This window comes from Malaclemys terrapin, chromosome 9, assembly GCF_027887155.1.
Source record: "Malaclemys terrapin pileata isolate rMalTer1 chromosome 9, rMalTer1.hap1, whole genome shotgun sequence".
Classification (NCBI taxonomy): domain Eukaryota; kingdom Metazoa; phylum Chordata; order Testudines; family Emydidae; genus Malaclemys; species Malaclemys terrapin.
Window position 1 is genome coordinate 63,945,902 of NC_071513.1, and position 21,234 is coordinate 63,967,135.

General features: G+C 39.6%; 1 protein-coding gene across 6 annotated transcripts in view; it reads right to left on the reverse strand.

The window, feature by feature from the left end:
* Nucleotides 1–608: 608 nt before the first annotated feature.
* Nucleotides 609–21,234, reverse strand: part of PIK3CB (phosphatidylinositol-4,5-bisphosphate 3-kinase catalytic subunit beta) — a 210,790-nt gene continuing 190,164 nt past the window's right edge. For 5 of the 6 annotated variants that reach the window (XM_054040185.1, XM_054040186.1, XM_054040187.1 and 2 more), the window contains 5 exons: nucleotides 14,382–14,549; nucleotides 13,172–13,295; nucleotides 11,382–11,527; nucleotides 4,490–4,622; nucleotides 609–1,595 (listed from right to left, as the gene is read on the reverse strand). In XM_054040185.1, the coding sequence (XP_053896160.1) occupies nucleotides 1,458–1,595; nucleotides 4,490–4,622; nucleotides 11,382–11,527; nucleotides 13,172–13,295; nucleotides 14,382–14,549 (709 nt within the window). In that variant the 3' untranslated portion in view covers nucleotides 609–1,457. Of the gene's footprint in view, nucleotides 1,596–4,489; nucleotides 4,623–11,381; nucleotides 11,528–13,171; nucleotides 13,296–14,381; nucleotides 14,550–14,857; nucleotides 15,649–21,234 lie in introns of those variants that run through there. The other variant, XM_054040189.1, reaches the window with a different exon arrangement.

A 21,234-nucleotide genomic window follows, 5' to 3' on the forward strand; every position in this document is an offset into this window, starting at 1 on the left:
GCTAATGTTCAGAAACAGTATATGTTACACCTTTAAAACAGCAGTTTCTATTGCACGTATCACAATTGCTCTCCATTTAGGCACCTAAAAAACGGATACCTCACTAAATAAATTAAAACAAATCCAGTTTCTTTAGCAACCATCTTAAACTGAACACAAATATCCTGGAAAAGTAATATTACTGCAGGCTTTTAATAAATACAGTAAGAACAGATTTATGACTCCTCACTGGTGTTTTATAACATGTTGAATTTTAAGTATGGACTTTATTTTTATAAAATCTTAAGTACCGACTTGGTGGTACAATTTCCTTATTATTTTGGTACATAGGCTCTGTTAATCAGTATTTGTATTATATTTAAGTAAAATTTTCCATATACTGTAAAAACAACAAAGAGTCTGGTGGCACCTTAAAGACTAACAGATTTATTTGGGCATAAGCTTTCGTGAGTAAAAACCTCACTTCTTCTATGCATCCGAAGAAGTGAGGTTTTTACTCACGAAAGCTTATGCCCAAATAAATCTGTTAGTCTTTAAGGTGCCACCAGACTCTTTGTTGTTTTTGTAGATACAGACTAACACGGCTACCCCCTGATACTTGACATATACTGTACATACTTTACACCATGTGTTTGTGTGTGCATCAGTGTTATGAACTTAAATGGAAGACTGAGTCAAGCAACTCTTTGCAGACAGATGAAATAACTTTGCTTTTTGCAAAGAGTTAAAAAACAGATTGAATTGAGGACAATACACCTTTTGGGAGGGATTTTCAAAAGCATTCAGCATTGGTCTAATTGCTCCTAGTGAAGTCAGAGGGAGCAAAGTTAGGCCAAAACTAAGTGCTTTTGAAGAACTCCCATTAGAAAACTTACAAATATCTGTATACTGTTCTTTCAGCAGCTGTACAAGACTTTAAGCACCTCCCTGTAGTACAATAACTGTGGCTATCTTTACAGTAGAATTAATTAATGCATTTATGCAAGTAGGGCAGATTTCACATGAAAAAATATATATACAGTATGGTCATGTTTAGCTAGAATTAAGATATCAAAAACTTTCACCCTTCTTTTAAGCCCCAATTTTAAAACAATGAGCAGTTTCATAAGAGGTCTCCATACCTCCCGAGTGTGTAAAGTACATGACTCCAACATACAAAAACAAATATTTACACTTTCTTAAAGTACCAAATAATTAAAAAAAAAAAAAAAAAAAAAAAGTATCTAGTAGCTCTCAGCGTGCAAAGTCAGCAGGAACTGATTATCCAGGATATTTACTATTTGTTCAGAAAGTCTTGGGATCAAGCATTCAGAAGCAGAGTGCAAAAGAATCAGCAATTCTCCAGGCCACTTCCTTTTTTCTGTTTTGAAATACATTTTGTTGGTCAAGCCTACAGTTCCCTTTTAAAACACTTATTGTCAGAGTAATATTCAGTTTAGTGCAAATCTAAACACCACCTAGGATCTGTAATCTTTTCTAACAGTGTGAGCCATCCAGTTCACTTTAGTAGTCCAACTTTCCCGGAGCGCTTCATCAAATTTTTGCTTAAATTGTTTTAGCGCTTCTTCCTCAGTCTTCCCTAAGGCAAGAGAGTCCTAAAAACAAAAAGGAAACAAAAAGGTACTGTTGGGAATTTAAAATCCAGTTATGTTCCCCCCCTTCCCAGCATTTTTAATTTTTCTAATTCACATTCTTCTTTTTCTACTATAAATCTCTGAAATCTATTAGCCTTTTATCAATATACAGTGATATTTTCTGGACTTAATGATAAAGTTAGAAAGAAAAAAGAGGAAATCACGGGTGTTTTTGAGAAACTAACCAACTCTGGCCAGTGTTTGCTGTTAAAGCAACAAAACAACTACTGAAGAAGAACATGGCACTAATTTGCAGTTCAGTAACTAGAAGTTATGAGTAACATACAGGCAGATGGCAACTCAATGTTGGCAAAAAAGAAATGAACTGACGGAGAATCTAAAAAAGTGACAGCCAGGAAAAGCTGGTATGAAAAATGTACTTTTACCTGAGTGAAGCAATGTGCAACATGCTGTACTGTTCTGTTGTGAAAAACATTCATTAGCTCTCTCATATGAACATGAACTATCTATCTAGATAAGATACTTTTAAAACTATTTTTTTATTTTGACCCAGAAATTAAGAAAAGCCTTTTTCTTGACAGCACTGTGGTCCTTGGCCAATTTGTGAGGTCATAAAAAAAACTGAGGGTATGCAAGCACCCTCACCTCCCACTGATCTTAATGAGATCAGCACCGCAGAGGATCAGAATCTGACCTCTTGGTGCCAACTGGCAGAGGGCACAGGGGTTCATAAGAGTCACAGAGATTCTCCAGGTCTGGTATCCACATACTAGTTTGCCAAAGAGTGTCATGTAAGGTCTCTATTGAAAGCCTGAGTCACAATGGTCCCCATAATCATTGCAAAATGTATGTATGGATAATATGTAAGCAATTATGTATGTATACTGCAAATTATATTCTTAAGATCTGTGCCTTGGGACTGGTAACCAGAAGGTTTTAAACAAGTTACTTTCAGGCAGGAGATGCTTATCTACCTGTCTGGCTATATGCAAATTGTGTACTGTGTACTTATCATAAAATCATAGAATCTCAGGGTTGGAAGGGACCTCAGGAGGTCATCTAGTCCAACCCCCTGCTCAAAGCAGGACCAATCCCCAACTAAATCATCCCAGCCAGGGCTTTGTCAAGCCTGACCTTAAAAACCTCTAAGGAAGGAGATTCTACCACCTCCCTAGGTAACCCATTCCAGTGCTTCACCACCCTCCTAGTGAAAAAGTTTTTCCTAATATCCAATCTAAACCTCCTCAACTGCAACTTGAGACCATTACTCCTTGTTCTGTCTTTAGGTACCACTGAGAACAGTCTAGATCCATCCTCTTTGGAACTCCCTTTCAGGTAGTTGAAGGCAGCTATCAAATCCCCCCTCATTCTTCTCTTCTGCAGACTAAACAATCCCAGTTCCCTCAGCCTCTCCTCATAAGTCATGTGCTCCAGCCCCCTAATAATTGTTGTTGCCCTCTACTGGACTCTTTCCAATTTTTCCACATCCTCCTTGTAGTGTGGGGCCCAAAACTGGACACAGTACTCCAGATGAGGCCTCACCAGTGCCGAATAGAGGGAATGATTACGTCCCTCAATCTGCTGGCAATGCTCTTACTTATACAGCCCAAAATGCCATTAGCCTTCTTGGCAACAAGGGCACACTGTTGACTCATATCCAGCTTCTCGTCCACTGTAACCCCTAGGTCCTTTTCTGCAGATCTGCTGCCTAGCCACTCGGTTCCTAGTCTGTAGCAGTGCGTGGGATTCTTCTGTCCTAAGTGCAGGACTCTGCACTTGTTCTTGTTGAATCTAATCAGATCTCTTTTGGCCCAATCCTCTAATTTGTCTAGGTCCCTCTGTATCCTATCCCTACCCTCCAGCGTATCTAACATTCCTCCCAGTTTAGTGTCATCTGCATAATGAACAACTACATACAGTCTGAGAAAAATGCAAATCAAATTATAGTAATGTCTCCAGGGGAGATTCTAGATAGGAAAAAACAAGCAGTGGGGGTTACCCATTTTACAAGTGAAGACAATGAATCATTGGAACTATATCTGAAGGTGCAGAGATGCACCCAGTTATCCTTCGCTGAGAGGACAAGCTGCCAGCACGCTTGTCTTCTGAATGGAGTATCACAGCCTGTCTGGCTGTTTGACACTGGAAGAGAAACTTTGGGTGAACTAACCTTTGAGAGACATCGGAACATTCTGTTAGTTAAGCTTAGGCTCTAGAAAGTGTATTATGATTTCGTTTGATATGTTTGTATATTTTATATGTTCTACTAGCTTCTTGAATCTATTCTTTGCTAAATAAACTTGTTTTTACTGTAAACATATCTAGTATTGTGTGGTAAGCAGAGCCGTGGTCTAAGATGTAACTGATAAGCTGGCTGTACTGTACCTTTGGGAACAGAGAATTTGGGAGTTCTGCGAGTGTCTAGTGGATCATGGGCTGTGCATTCCAGGGGGCCACTCAGAGGTCTCAGGGGTTGGAGTGTACCTATCATTAACTAGTAAAGGAGAGTGGGGCTGATGGAGGCCTGGAAGGCAGTGCTTGCATTGCCAGAGACTGGTGGAGTTGGGGAACTGACCCACAGCAGGCATACACAAGCGTTCCTCATGCTAAGGCCTGGTGGTAGCAAGGTTCCTCAAAATGCTTTGTACCCCCAGGATGCATCACAGATCTCTCGAGAGACAGCAACTAGTCATTCCAGGATCTTACATACAAAATAGTTGAGGGAAATGGGTCTGTGCCTCAGTACCAGATACCACTTGAAGAAAGTTCTATTATATGGATTGGAATCCTAGGGAAAGGGCTTAGAAAAGTAAGGAAATGCATTTGCTATGTGACCACAAATTCATGTACAGAAGAAATGCTAAGTTATACGGAGATGTAGTTCTGGTTTTTACCTTGAGATACTGGATATCCTTGACAGAGGTTAGCTCTGGAAGCCCTGCAGTTAACATCAGTGCAAAGAGTGTGATAAATAGATTTCCATGTCTTCGCAGAATCAAATATGCATCTTCACAACACTGGCGGAACCTGAACATCCATCACAAAACATACATGCAATGGACATGAAGCAGGAGAAGATACAGTGAGATAGCTCTTCATAGGTCATCTGGCCCAATACATATTTTTTCAAATGAAATTAAGTTTAGTATACAATTACTGTCTGAAATGACACTTGTGAACTTTTATTTAACCCTCCAGCTGTTCCACTTTCAATCCTGCATTTGTTTTCCAATATACATACAGTAAATACTGACATTATCAAATGGAACTGTGGGCTAACTACTTATTCTACAGTAGAAAAATGGCTCATTGGCATTTGGTTGGTTTTCCATTTATCCAGCAGCACCAACTACAGACAGCACTGTGACTCCACTTACCAGAAGCAAGGAGGCAAAAGGTCAGTCAAACTGAATGTATGAGCATCAATATGCCCACTTCTTTGCCAATATGGGCTTCTGTCGCAAAGTGATAACTTACATCGAAGTAAAATCTCCGAGAGACTCCTCCTAAGAGGAGTCTGCACACTAAGCCCAGGTCTGTGGGACCCGGGCTTGTGGACTTGGCGTTTCCAAGCCCACGCCTGACAGTCCACACTGCATTGTAAATCTGGGTTTACAATTGCTGGACCTTGCTAACGCATCAATACTGCACTACACAGACCTTCTGACTTGGTTCAGTGGCTTGAGCTGCATCCACATTTCAAAATGACAGGGCCTGAACCCAAGTGACAGTAAAACTCTATATTTGACTGCTTCTCCTCCCCGCCCCCAGCAGGATTCTAGGTCCTGAGTGCTTGCTGACCTGAGTCCGACCTATTTGTGTATGGATAGAAGGGGAACAAGTCAGAGTGGGTAGGAGTCAGGAACGATGTAGAAAGGGAGAAGAAAGGACTTTGACAAATAGAATTACTGGTGGGCAATTTTCCCTCGTTGCATGTACCTTACCTTTCACACTAGCCAATGACAGTAAACACAGTCAGTGGCTGTTGTAAGCAATGGGTTGAAGGACTGGCAGCCAATCTGCAGAGGCCCAAGCTGGAGTGGCACAAAGAAAGAAGGTCTCCACAACACTGATAGCCATGGGGGCTATGGAATTGGCCAGATTTCAGAGACAAGCTCTGTGTGACAAGCTCTCAGGTAGGTAGAGAAGTCAGAGAGATGAAGTCGAACCTCAGGGACATTACTGTGTCCCTGCTAATGAGATGGTTCAGAGCCCCTGAGTGGAAGGTTTGGTGTGGAGGATGGTTTATTCCTGCTGGCTCCCTGTAATTCTTGCCTACCAGCTACAGAGTCTTTTAGCTGTGAGCTGGCTTGGAGGTATCCATACAGATATTCCCTCCTTCTTCATTCTCCTGTAATTAGATTTTTTCTTCCTTTTTCTCTTCTCTTTCTCATTTACGTAAATGAGTTGAAAGACAATTTAGAAGAAACTGAAGAGCTAATAAAGTACTGTTACTTATCTGATAGTAACTATGGTTCTTTAAGAGGTGTTGTCCAAGTAGATTCCCTTCTTGGGACACACACACCCCATGTAGCGTCCAGCAGTGCCTACACCCTATATATGTCCTGTATACACTGGCCCAAAGGAATAAAGGGTGGAACGGGCCCAACCATCCCTCAGCTCCTTTGAGAATCCAGAATCCCAGAAGACCAGGACTCTGTAGTTGCAGGGAAGGAGGGTTGGCCTTGGAATCCATGTGAGTAACACATCTCAAAGAATCTCCATTCTTTCTTGTTCAAATGATTGTCCACATGTATTCTGCTCTTGGTAACCAACAACAGTTGTTTGTTTGCTTGGACCTGGATACTAGGAGTCAACAAATAATGAATGCAAGACAGCCCTACCAAACGGGTATCCAATCTGGAAGCTTCTGCCAAGGAACAGTGTCTCGTAAAGATGTGAACCAGCTGATTCTGACCTAGCTAACTTGGCTATCTCATAACATGTTGTTATACAGTTGGAGACCCATTTTGATAATCTTTGTAAGGATACTGCCTGACCCTTAACACTATCAGGGAAAGCCACTAGCATTCTAGGTGTGTTCCTGAATGATTTTGTCCAGTTAAGATAGTATGACAATGCCCTTACTACATCAAATGTATGAAGTTTAGCTTTCCCTGGGTTTGAGTGAGGCTTAGGAAAGAAAACAGAGATGAATAAACTGGTTCATCTGAAACTCTGAAAGAACTTTGGTGAGGAACTTGGGATGAAGCCTGAGAGTAATGTTGTCCTTATGAAAAACTATATAAGAGAGACTCACCAGAAGGGCCTGATTTCCCCTACCCTTTGAGCTAATGCAATGGCTACTGAAAAAACAGTCTTCAGTGATACACGGTATAGGGTACAGGTTGCTATGGGCTCAAAAAGGGAGCCATCAACATTTAATACTATATTGAAGTTCCAAGAGGGACAGGGCTCCCAAATTGGGGGGAAAACATGAATAAGGCTCTTAAGGAATCTAACTGCTGTAGGATGAGAAAATATTGTGTGGCCCTGGATAAAGAAGGTGATGTGCAGATATTGCTGCTATACTGACCCTTCAGAACCTAAAAGTCCAGATTGTTTCTGAACTAACAATAAAATACTACTGAAACAGGTGTTGAGGGAAACGGATGCTGATGAAATGCCCACATAGAAATCCTTTCCCACTTATCAAATAGACTGACCTATAAAGCTAAGTGTCTTTCTATTCAACTGGTATCTCAGGAGGATGTTTAACAGCAACTACTGAAGTTAGACATTTTTAAATCAGCAGGTCCAGATAACGTGTATCCAAACATTTTAGAAGAGCTGACTTGGAACATTGGGGAAGTCCCAGAAGACTGGAAGAAAGCTAATATTGTGTCAATATTTAAAAAGGTTAAATGGGATGTTTTGAGTAATTATAGATCTGCCAATCTGGGCATCAATCCTGGGCAAGGTAACAGAGTGAATGATACAGGAGTCGATTAATAAAGAATTAAAGGATGGCAATATAATTAATACAAATCAACATAGGTTTATGGAAAACATTTCCTGTTAGACCAACTTCATACTTTTTTTTTATGCGATTACAACTTTGGTTGATAAAAATAATAGTGTTGACATAATATATTGAGACTCCTGTAAGGTGTTTGACTTGGCATCGCTCAACATTTTTATTAAAAAACTAGAATGATATAAAATTAACATGGGACATATTAAATGGATTAAGAGCTGACTAACTCATAGGTCTCAAAACTTAATTGTAAATGAAGACTCATCATCGAGTGGGTATCTTTATAATGGAGCCCTGCAGGGATTTGTTCTTGGTCCTATGCTATTTAACCTTTTTATTAATGACCTGGAAGAAAACATAAAATCATCACTGATAAGGTTTGGAGATGACACAAAAACTGGGGGAGTGGTAAATTACAAAAAGGACAGGTGATTAATACAGAGCGATCTTAATCACCTGGCAAACTGATCACAAACAAACGAACAAACAATATGCCTTTTGATATAGCTAAATGTAAATGTGTACACCTGGGAACAAAGAGTTTAGGCCATACTCCAGGCTGGAGGACTCTATCCTGAGAAGCAGTGACTCTGAAAAAGGTTTGGGGGTGGTGGTGGATAATCAGCTAAACATTAACTCCCTGTATGACATTGGCCAAAAGGGCTAATGGGATACTTGGATACAAAAACGGGGGAATCTTGAGTAGGAGTAGAGAGGTCGTTTTACCTCTGTATTTGGCACTGCAACCACTGCTGGAATACTGTGTCCAGCTCTGGTGTGCACAATTCAAGAAAGATGTTAATAAACTGGAGACGGTTCAGAGAAGAGCCACGAGAACGATTAAAAGATTAGTAAACAAGCCATAAGGAGCTCGATCTATTTATCTTAAAGGGATGGTTAAGGTGTGAATTGATTACAATCAATAAAATACCTATTTGGGAAACAAATAATTGACAATGGGCTCTTCAATCTAGCAGAAAAAGGTGAAACACGATCCAATGGCTGGAAGTTGAATGTAGACAAATTCAGACTGGAAATAAGGTGTAAATTCTTAACAGTGAGAGTAATTAACCACTGGAACAATTTACCAAGAGTCACAATGGATTCTCCATCACTGGCAACTTTTAAATCAAGACTGGATGTTTTTCTAAAAGATCTGCTCTAAGGAATTATTTGGGGGAAATTCTATAGCCTGTGTTAGACAGGTGGTTAGGCCAGATGATCACAACAGGCCCTTCTAGCCTTGAAACTTATGAATCCAGTTGAGGCTTCCTCCTTTGGACGGAATGTTCTGAACGCATGGGGCACATGCACACAGAATGGAATCCATATGAACTATCACTAGAAGAAGAAATGGGGAATCACATTACCATCTATGCATTTAAGTCAGGCGACCAAAACAAATGGAAAAGAAGTGGAGCTTAAAATTAGAAGCCTTGACTGACAGATATATTATCTTTAGGATTCTGGTAGGCAAACCTAAAATGCTCTCAATAATTGCTTGTTGCCGAATACAATGGTACATACATTTACATTTAGCCATTTGGCAAAGATCAGTAGAAAATTAGTTTTAGAAATATCACCAAAAGTGCTAAATTGTGCTATAAATCCTAGAATTTGATGACCACAGAATTGCAGGATAATTTCTGGCAGTGATAGAAACAGTGCTATTTCTCAGTACTCAAGGGGGGTGTTAAAATAATTGTGTGTTTTAACAATGGATGGGTTTTAAGTTTAGGAAAATCATTTATAAAAATATGAACATGAATCAGATCTATATACAACCAATCTATATTATAAAAGCAAGCCTTCCTCATTTTTCTCTTCCACCAGGCTCCCCACTCCCCGCAACAAATCAGTTATATCACATGGCTAAAGATAGCTATGTTTCATGATTGAGACATCATTGCTGTGAATGCAGACTTAAGAATGTAAGAATGGCCACACTAGATCAGACCAATGGTCCATCTAGTCCAGTATCCTGTTTTCTGACAGTGGCCAGTTTCAGATGCTTCAGAGGCAATGAAAAGAACTAGGCAATTTTTGAGTGATCATGCTGTTGTCCAGCCCAGCTTCTGACAGTCAGAGGCTTCAGGACACCCAGAGCATGGGGATGCATCCATGACCAACTTGGCCTATAGTCACTGATGGGCCTATCTTCTGTGATATTAGCTAATTATTTTTTTAAAACATAGTTATGCTTTTGGCCTTCCCAACATCCCTTGGCAACGAGTTCCACAAGTTGACTGTGCATTGTGTGAAGAAGTACTTCCTTATGTTTGTTTTAAAGCTGCTGCCTATTAATTTCATTGGGTAACTCCTGGTTCTTGTGTTATGTGAAGGGGTAAATAATATTTCCTTATTAACTTTCTCCGCACCATTCATGATTTTGTAGACCTCTGTCATATTCCTCCATAATCTTGTTTTTTCTAAACTGAACAATCCCAGTCTCTTTAATCTCTCTTCATACAGAAGCTGTTTCATAACCTTCATCATATTTTTGCCCTTCTCTATACTTTTTCCAACTCTAACATCTTTTTTGAAATGGGGCAACCAGAATTGTATGAAATATTCAAGGTGTGGGCGTACCATGGATTTATATAATGGCATTATGATATTTTCTGTATTATCTATCCCTTTCCTAATATTCAGGTAGCTTTTTTGAGTGCCGGTGCATATTGAGCAGCTGTTTTCAGAGAATTATGCACAATGTTTCCAAGATCTCTTTACTGAGTGGTAACAGCTAATTTAGACCTCGTAATTTTGAATGTATAGTTGGGATTGTGTCTTTCACTGTGCATTACTTTACATTTTTCAACACTGAATTTCATCTGCCTTTTTGTTGCCCAGTCACCCAGTTTTTGGAGATCCCTTTGTAACTCTTCACAGTCAGCTTTAGACTTAACTATCTTGAGTAATTTTGTATAATCTTCTCAGCTTTTCCACTTCACTGTTTACCATTTTCCAGATCTTTTGTGAATATGTTGACCAGCACTGGCTCCAGTACAGATCCTGGGGGGACCTCATTATTTAACTCTCTCGACTGTGAAAACTGACCATTTATTCCTACCCTTTGTTTCCTGTCTTTTTACTGACCCATGAGAGGAAATTCCCTCTTATCCCATCAGTACCTACTTTGCTTAAGAGCCTTTTGTGGGGGACCTTGTGAATGTTTCTGAAAGTCCAAGTACACTATATGCATTGGACCATCTTTGTCCACGTTTGTTGACATGCTCAGACAATGCTAATAGATTGGTGAAGCATGATTTTCCTTTACAAAAGCCATGTTCTTTCTTCCCCAACATATGTTAATCTGTGTCTCTGATAATTCTACTCCTACCAGCAATACCAGCAAATACCAATTTGCTGGTATTGAAGGTAGGCTTACTGGCTTGTAATCGCCAGGATCACCCATGGAGCCTTTAAAAAAAACCAAAAAAAAAACAAACAAAAAAACCAACAGTGTTACATTAGCTATTTGCCAGTCATCTAGTATAGATGTTGACTTAAGCGATAGGTTACATACCATAATGAGTAGTTCAGTTCATCTATATACACAGGATGTACAGTATTTTCTTAATACTTTGTTTTCAAATTAAATGAGTTAAAATTACTTCTCTCTTAAAAAGCAAAAATGTTTCAAGTTTGCTAAGGTGTATTTTTCCTTAGTCTAGGTCCACTTGGATGGGTGATCACTTTGCATTATTTTACTGCATGCTGATTATGAATAGGACTGTGTGCTGGAACTGATCAACATAAGGTGAGGAAAGAAGTTATGACTTTATCTTAGACATCAAAGCAATACTTACCGGCCGAATTTCTCAGTATTCCCCGTTTTGCCTTGTTGAATGACATGAATGAAATCATAGGTAAGAATGAAAGGCACTCGTTCCCTTTTAATTCCAAATTTGGATTTGAAGTTCCCAAGAATATGCCCAAAATCTATGTGAAAGAGCTAAACAAAAAGAAATAAAAATTAATTTCTCCAGAAACGTATTCTATTTTTTTAATTTGTTTAAAAAACTTAAAGGGGACCTTGGCTAAAATGAGACTCACAGTAATCCCCCATTCCTGCCCTAACATCTCATCTTTTGTGTCTCTCTGAAGGAGATGTAATTTCTTGTTTAGGTTTTTATTCTCAGTGTTTCAAAACTGAATAGAAATATCAGTGCCAGCAGCCTGGCTCTTCTGGCCACTCTGAGTACAAAGCAATGTCCACACAGGAGGAAATATTGTCAGTCAGAAAGGAAATTTCAGTTTCAAGCTTCCAAGGTACAGTAATAAACATTATTTATCTGTGTTAGGGCTTTACCATGATGCCCAACGTCATAGTATCTGAGTGTCTTCCACGTGAAATCCATAGCAATAGTGAAGTCCCCTGTAGACTTCAAGGAGTCTCTGGCATTCTACCTTTTCAGGGTTGAAACTCTGTCAGGTAAGGGTTTCTTTTAAAAAATAATGAATTATTATTAAAATTTAATTTATTTCATGTTTTTGGTGATGGGGCAGTGTCGGGGATAGTAGAGGAAAAATTATTCTACAAATTAATAAAATACTGACAACATTGTTCTAAAAATGAGAAAATGTCGTGTAGATGGAAGAGTGATGTCACTGAAATCTGGATAAGGCTACACTAGAAATAAAAAAAATTCATTATGAATAACATTTTTATTGAGAGTATTATTCATGTCTAACCCTGATGGAACCATACAGCTCAAAACTCTATACTTGGATTTTCTAGGTTGCTCATTTGCAAGATACACTGAGATCTGATCATAGCTATAAACATCTAGGGCCATAAGGAGTAGCACCGTGTACATAATTGATTTTTCTGCTTTGGTGACCAAACCAAAAAATAACTTAAAAACTTCTGTTTGGGCTGACCCAAAACACAAATGTTTCAGTTTTTCGGGAGGAACAAAGAAGATGAAAAAAAAATCTGTTTTAGGTTGAACAAAACATTTTGCTCAACCTGAAACTAAAGTGTTTTGTTTTCAAGATTACCTTTCCAACATGTTTTTTTAAAACAAAACATTGAAATTCTGAAACAAAATGTCTTTCTGAAATAAGATGTTAAAATATTAAATTGTAGAAATGCTGAAAATGAACTGTTTGCACATTTCACAATATATACAGTTGACCAAAATTTTTTCTGAAATAGACTTGAATGTGTGTTTCGCTTAAACAGAATCAGCATTTTTCAGCAAAAAAATTATTAGCATGAAAAAAATGTGCCCAGCTCTAATAAGGAGACTTACTGGGTTTTAGGGAAGTGATGAATTATTCAGGACAAATCTTACTTGACAAATAATTATTTACAATATATGCAGTGGTCTCTAAGCTGCTATCCTCTCTTGATTAAAATCTTCTCAAAACTCACTTTCTCTCTCCATCTACCAGAACCGAGTTAACCATAACAACTACTATTTACATATTTAGTTCCATATTTATATGTTTTATTCTAATAAGACACCAAAGCTAGAATAAGACAAATGTACCTGAAAAAAACTCAAAATAAGCTTTGTACAAGAACCACAATGGCAAAGACTTTTTTTTTTTTTTTAAATAGAGTTCATCGAACTGCTAACAGGATTCTTACCTGACCATTCTTCCTGACCATGATATTGTCACTATGTCTGTCACCAATGCCCAGTACGTAAGTAGCTACACAGTAGCCAGCACAAGACAGAGTGAACTCCTCGATGGCTCGATCCAGGTCATCTCTAAAAACACAAAGGCAAGCAAAATTCTGCACATTAGCAATAATTTACCTTCTATTTTCACTTTAAGAAAACACACAATTTTGCTTAAACTAGGATCAGATATGGATATTTTAAAACAGCCCAACTGCAGGATTATTAAACCATTTCACTATGTAGAAATGAACTGTTACAATAGGCAATGGCATTGAGCCATTAAGTATGTGTAATTATTATTTTCTTTAAATTATGTTTCATGGCTTATCCAATGATGTACAGCACAGATTGCTGCCAGTGTTAGAATTCGGTGTTTGGACTGCTGTTTGAACTCCAAGAGAAACCTGAATCTGAATATGGATCCAGTATCTAAAACGAAAAAGGCAACAAACTTGCAAAGACAGCTATATATGTGTATACTTGTGCATACATGCATGCACACAATGGGCAAGATCCTCACTCCGCTGAGCCCTTTTACATTGGGTAAAAGGGACAGAGCAATGTAAAAGGAATCTAAAAGTCTTGGAACCAGCCAAGGGAAGACTTTCAAGGCACAGGAACAGTGAAAGACAGCAATGAGTTTGCTGTCTGAGGACTCCCTGGCAAGCCCTGGCATACAGGAAGTGATGGAGGCAGGGCTACAGCACACAGTGCTTGGAGATTCCAGACAGCACTGTGGCCCAATGGGCCCCAGACAAGTCCTGAGAGCTGTCTAAATTATGCCTAAGACTGCAGAGCTTACAGCCACCTTAGCCTTTCCCAATCCCTGGGCTCTGAGTTTTCTTAGCGGTGCAGTGCAGAATCTCACCCAACCCTTTTGGATATGCATTAGGGTGATGCTATAATGGCTCCAGAATTAAGGTTGCTTTGAATTTAAAGAGGGGATCAAACCTATTTATTATGTGTGGCTAATACAGTGTATCCTCTATTAATTCTGAGTACAGAATACGTTTTCTGAAAATTGACATGAAAAATGGGTGCTCTGCATCACCATGCAGGATTGGACCCTAAAATGGGATTTGTGTTTTTTTTCTTAATCCTCAAAACAGAATTTCACCTTGTAAAAAATTTTATAACATAAGTTATAAGCAAGAAATACACATGAAAATTTACCCTAAATTGTATTCCTTTAGCCAGTTTAAGAGAGCATCTTTGTTGAATGCAGCTGCAGCAGCAACATTGCTACTATTTAACTGAATATCTGCAATGGTTTCTGAAGCAGAAACAGCCTCAATAAGGCCAGAATGGTCTCCTGTTGCTAAACAACCATATGGCAACATCCTGAAACAAAACAGAGACACTATTAAAAAGAAAAATAGGAAGATGGTTTCTTTCAACACAAACATTCTTGGGCTGAATGTCTATGCTAATTTTAAGGCTAAACTCTCAGAAATTAATAAATGGACATGTTTCCAGAGTGAAAACGTCAACGCTTTATTTACAAATAGTATTTTCCCTCCACTACATAAATACAGAAACTGCTGTAAAAGCTCACTTTTACAAATACCAATCTTACAAAATGGCCACTTATATGAAACAATTTCCTGATTTTTTTCGGGGGGTGGGGGTTGGGAGGGGGGGGAAGGGTAAGAAGGGCAGGGAGGGCAGATATCACATAACAAAAATCATGTAGATGAAGAACAAGTCAACATTCTTTCACATTTCGATGCCTTCAGCGGAATTGGAAATTGCTTTGCAATGCTTGGAAGGACAAGAAGAAAATGATGTAGTGCACAATACACTGTACCTACTGTAATTCTTGGTGCTTAATTTTAAGACCTTTTCCACTTTACACACTCCTCAGTCCCCAATTAGTTTGTAAAACAGGGATTCTTACTATATGGGAAATAGGCAACACTTTGCTTTTTACTGAAGTGTAATTCTGTTAGAAAAACAATAGAGGGAGCCATTTCATGTCAGTTGCTAGTTTAGAGTGTAAACGGGCTGTAAAGAGGAAGTAAATTACATTCACATTCACTTTAAGATTCCTTTATACTGTCAGAGTGGTTTAAAGGTGCCTGAGTGTAAATGAAAATCCAGCCCCTCTGTTTTAGCACAATATTTATCGGATTTCCATTCTTCCTAGTTCAATTTAAAAATTTCAAGAAATTAATGAAGAGGTAGCACAGTACCTCCCCCAGAGTGTTTAAGAATGACCACTGTAGGATACTTGGGTGCATTACAAAGAGATAGAAAATAATGCATATCTATTCTGTTAGATATGTTTTGTTTTTAACAATCTGCGCCATAGGTAAGCTAAAATTCTGAAAGTTGGTACACACCTTCATTATGGACTGCTGATTACAGACAAAAACCCAAATCCGGAATTTCTTTTACAGGACACCAAAAGGTTATCGTTCTACCATCCACCACCACCACACTAATTTAAAATCAAGAAAATTGTCAATACAAGCAAGTGTACACCACAGGCACTGACGTTGATAGCGAAGTCCATCTAGAGACGAGCATATTGGCAACACATAATTACGTTATACTCAACAATGGTAATCTATTCTGTTTTCAGTTTTGATAATTCATATTGAAGTAAATTAGAGCTAAGATTGAACTGGACCAGACAAATGCAACAAATATGGTGAGGAGGTATGGACGGGGATACAAAAAACAGGATTAGGATTATTTAATGCAGAAGTAATTTAATTGAGGTATTTACAAGTATGGAGAATAGGGTCACATAGATATTAGCAATATTTACAACACAAATAACTATGAAGCAGTTTAATCAAATCTGGAGTTCTAGTTGTACACTATTCCCAACACTAACCCTAAGATGACTGCTATTTTATACATCTTCATTAAAGTAGCTGATTCTAAAACTGAAATTTACTATATTAATTATAACAGAAATTACAAAATATTCATAAATATTAAAAAGCTGGTTACTGATTTTAGGATTTATTTAATTAGACCAAAATATGGCACCAAATATAGTGGACACGAGCTGAATAGTATATAGTTACAATTACCACCCACTGGTCTTGACAGGTGAACTGACCTTCTTGTCCATTAGGGTGAGGGCAGAAGCTGAATTAATTCTGCTCCTACCAGTCTCCTCTACTTTCCCACTCACACCTTTCCCTTCTCCTCACTCCAAGCTGCAGAACAGTCTCCCCCTCACAACTTCTCTAGCCCTCTCTTACTATGTTAGGGTGACCAGATGTCCCGATTTTATAGGGACAGTCCTGATATTTTTTTTTTTTTTTTTTTATTCTATTACCCCCTCATCCCTGTCCCGATTTTTCACACTTGCTATCTGGTCACCCTACACTATGTAAATGTTTGAATTCTGGACTGCTATGAGCAGGTAGAATGCCTCCTGCTGCCAATCACCCATATTATCTCTTCATGCAGGACCATTTCAGAATCTGTGTCAAGAATTCACCGCTGAAAGCCACCAACCCCTTTTATGGTTTCCTAGTTAAGGACAGGGATAGGAGCAGCAGAACGACAAGTTGGGGCACAGCTAGAAGGCAGGCTGAAGAGAATACATGGATTGAGAATCCCAATCCTGGCCCATCCACAGACTATCCCCCCCTCCTCCCATCTCTCATAAACATCTCTTAACAGCCCCTACACAATTCAGGAAACTGATTGGGGTTTTGGGACATATAAAATTGAACTGGGGTAAGCACTAAAAAAACATACCGTCAGGAATAATCTTCCATTGGCAGTGAGAAGCGCTATTTCTTTTTCCATCTCTACCATTCAGTGGAATAACAGAATCATATATATGTAATACAATCTGTCTGTTTGAGACCCATAAAATAAAGCCTAAACGTAGATGATTTGGTTACAAGATATATCCAGATTATTACTCAGTATTTCCGAAATCTGTTTTTTAAAATAAACTAAAAAAAAATTCAGATTTGTAACCTTTTCTTTATTAGTCTCTTTCCCAGTTTAAAAAAACCAACATCCAAGACAGCGTTTTCACACTGGAATTAAAGAATACGTATAACAACTGCATAACACCAGGGTTCATGATGCAAGGAAACACTTCCCATCCTTATCACGACATGAAAATGTAAGCCAAGTATTGCCAGGTTAAAGTGCAAGCTGGCGCTCTTCCATGGCATTTCAACCTACCCTACTTGCAGCTAAACTTGGCACATATCCAACAACTTCCCCTTCAAAAGCAAGCAATGATGAAAGCTATTCAGCCCCTGGAGGACAGTATGCTTACAACTGGAGGAAAAAACATTCTTGTCAGAGAGACAGTTTGACAGGAGTCAAATTGGGGACAAATCCTCAAGGCTCTGTCCATCCCCTTCTAGCCTTTTTGCCTTCAACATCTGTCAGTAGGATACCTTCCTCCTTTTTAAAGACCATGTAAAGATCACTGACAGATCTATAAGCAATCTTTGGCAATAAATATAATGTTCTTTCCGCACTGTATTTTCTCTAATGTCTTTCAATCCTTCACTATTTCAAAAGCTTAATTCTTCAAAAGGGATCTCTTCCAAATAAATGGGAGAGTATTGGTACATAATTACATCAGCATGTTCTTCTATTTTCAGGTATAGCATTCAGTTTACTAAATGACTGAAATCCTACAGACTTTAAAGAAAGATTTTCTTTGTTTTTTTTTTTTAAATAAACTTTCCCTTAATTTACTTGTAGTACCCACAATGCCAATGCCAATGCCAGACCTCACACCTATCAATACAGGTAAAAATGAAAATCCACTGTAGGCTTCTTGACAAAGGAAAATATATGTATATAACCCTCTTTGCCTATCAATGTACCAAACACTGTAATATGTAGGTTTTGGGTTAAATCAAGATGCTTTATGTGTGAAAGTTCAGTTGAGTCCTGGAAAAAAATACACAGCCTTTGAAACCATTTGTGTACATTGGGCAAATGAGTGGTATTTTAAAGTTGTGTTGACTAACATTCACTCCCCTCGAACAGTTAACCATGACCAGGTAGCATGTTTTTTAAATTTAACTCTTTTACCTACAATCCTGTGGCAAAATGGTGTTTAAAAATGTGTTGGATAACATATTTTAAAATACCACTCATTTTCCCAGCGTAGACAAACCTGAAGTTATGAGATAAGCTGACAGTAAAGCAAGTCAATATATCCAGGTGAAAGGTTGGCCTCAATCTCCTACCCCATCCAGCTTTGCAGCACAGAAGACCAACACATGCTCCCAAGTATCTGAATACTGTGTCTCCCTTCCAGGAGAGGATGATCTGCTGGGGTTTCTGTCCTTGTGTAGACTCCAAGCAGAAGAGAAGAACTGGACTGAGCCTCCATTTAGAATTGCTTTAAAATAAACATTCTGGCTTGTGGTGGTTATAAGAGAATTCTGGCCCCCATCCCAGATTGCTCATCCGCTGCATAGCGCTTTCTGCACCAGGGCCAGTTCACTGAAGCTGCAAAATCTGTGGTGGCAGGGGGCCCCAGATTGGGTAAGGCTCCCATGAGAAGATTGAATGAGGCAGTAAGCAAGTGCTCCTGCTCTTTTAAAAGGAAAGGTGGAGAAAAGAAGCAATACAGCAACTGGAGCCTGGCTGTTTCCACAGGAGTGTGGTTGGTGGCTAAGGATCCAGAGGTTCCAGGTGAAGTAGGAGAAGCTGGGAAGCCTAGGGCCTTCTGTGCACCCAGGAGAGCACAAGGGGCAGCAGTGCAAGGGAGACCTATCGTTCAAAGAAATGGGGGGCAGAAGGATTGGAGGGGAAGGGGCAGAACTGACTGGACTGGAGGAGTAGGTGTGATTTTTTTTCAGCCAGATTGAATTGTTTTGTTTGGGGGATTGAAGATGTGTCAGTGGAAATTAAGTACGGTTAAACTTCAGTTGTATGGCAGTACCAGTATTTTCACCCTATGCTAATAGCTTTAGTCCTCAAGCAAATAAATTGAGGACATATTTTTCAAAGCCTGCTATTCATCCTTTCTTTAGGCTCTATGCCTCATGAACAGCAGACAGACCCAACCCCTGACCTTCAGAAAATATAAAAATAACCAGGCTGGGTTCTTGTGATGAGACACATGTGCTGGAGAAATGGGGTTATTTACATTTGATTTTGCGGTAGGGGTGACTTATGGTTCTCTCCCCTGCTTCCAGCATATGCTACTGTGGGGGCTGGATGCTGTTACTGTCATAACTAAGGCTATTTCAGTGTGCCTGGATCACCATCTGGATGCTGCTGCCTGCATACTTAATTCTTTTCGCAGCCTCTCCACCCCCTCAGAATTTTGTTTATAAGCATGAATTATAAAGGATGGTTGAGAGGGGGCTCCCATAGGTTCAGCTCTCTCTGGGGGTTCCCCTTATGACTCAGAGTTTATGGGGACAATCTTTGGACTGCATGGCATCTCTCTTCATCTCCCCTTGACGACTTTAGAAAGTAGGTCAGTCAGAGAAAACATATCTAATGACCCATCAAATTAATTCCCAATTGCTAGACGCCGTGTGTGGGGCTGGGCTGGAGTCATAGAGTCTACCCCTGAGAAGGAAGTAACTGAGAATGCCTGATCTGGTGCTCTCCAGCTGCCAGGAAGGCAGTCCTTGCCCCCAAGTATTAGAGCAACCTCCTGTAGGCTATTCATAATAGTATAAATTATCTGCACATTTTTTTTTGTCTTTTCAAAGAAAAATTAAATCAAATGTTCAACTTTACAGCAACTAAGCAAACATTCAATTACCTTACAGCAAACACACACTTCCTGAAGTAATTTGTCTATTTAAATTCTTCTTCTTAGACTTTACTAAAAGGAATCTTCTCATAAATAGCATATTTTCCTGATGGGTAACTTGTTTATAATTTTCCATATCTGTGTGGTTTGATGCGATGTGCCTGTGCAAATCATACTATGAGTCTTCAACTACAAATGCTTAAATGATGAGATCAAATTCTCCAGCTGGTGCAGCCTGAATATTATTTAAAAATATGCTGACTTCTAGCTTACTGCAAAGATGTACATAGTTTAGCAATTAAAATCACAAACTGTAAAGATTACAGCTCTGTACCTCACATGGTTTCAAGTTATGGATAATGATAGGGCATGGAATGCTAAATTGCAAGACTTAAAAAAAAAAAATCAACGTATTGTTAGAAACATTAGTTCCAAAGATGTTCTTAGAAATAAGTCTTTTTTGGGGGAAGGGGGGAGCGAGGGGGGGGAGGGAAGGAAGTAGTCAAATAAAACTAACATGTGTGTGCTTGTATATGTATCTGCAGGAGTGAGTGAAGTGGCAGAGGCAGCTGCCTAATAGCCAGGGCCGGCTCTAGGATTTTTGCCGCCCAAAGCAAAAACAATTTTGGCCGCCCCCCCCCCCCCTTCTTTAATTACCCCATCCCCGCCTCAACTCCGCCCCTTCCCCAAATCCCCAGCCCTGCCTCCTCCCCCCAGGCTCTCAAGCCTAGGAGGGAGGGAGGGAAGGAGGGGGAGGCCACTTGGAGTCTCCCCCATGCCCAGGTTTAGGAGCCTGGGAGGGAGGGGGAGACTCCGAGTGGCTGTGGCGCGGGCGCCGCTTCTCTCCCTCCCTCCCAGGCTCTCAAGTCTGGGAGGGAGGGCGAGTAGCAGCGCACAAATCAACTGTTTCGCGCGCCGTGGCAGCAGCAGCAGAGGTGAGCTAGGGCGGCCGGGACACATTTTTAGGGTCGGCATTCTGGCGCCGGCCATGCTGCCCCTAAAAATGTGCCGCCCCAAGCACCAGCTTGTTTTGCTGGTGCCTAGAGCTGGCCCTGCTAATAGCTAGTGTCCTGCACTATAATGCTATATTCCTTATCTTGTGATTTCAATTCTTGGAATTGGTACTAGTGCATAGTTACGTTCAGTGCAGTAATGAGTGGGTGGAAGGAGGTGAGTTCTTTATGTTGCTCTGTAACAAAGACTGGAAGATATAAGAGCAGGACCTACTAGCTCTGAAAGGAGTTCTGTGCTGTCCAGTCATCAATGAGTAGAAGGAGGGTGACTACGATCTGGGGATGTATGTTA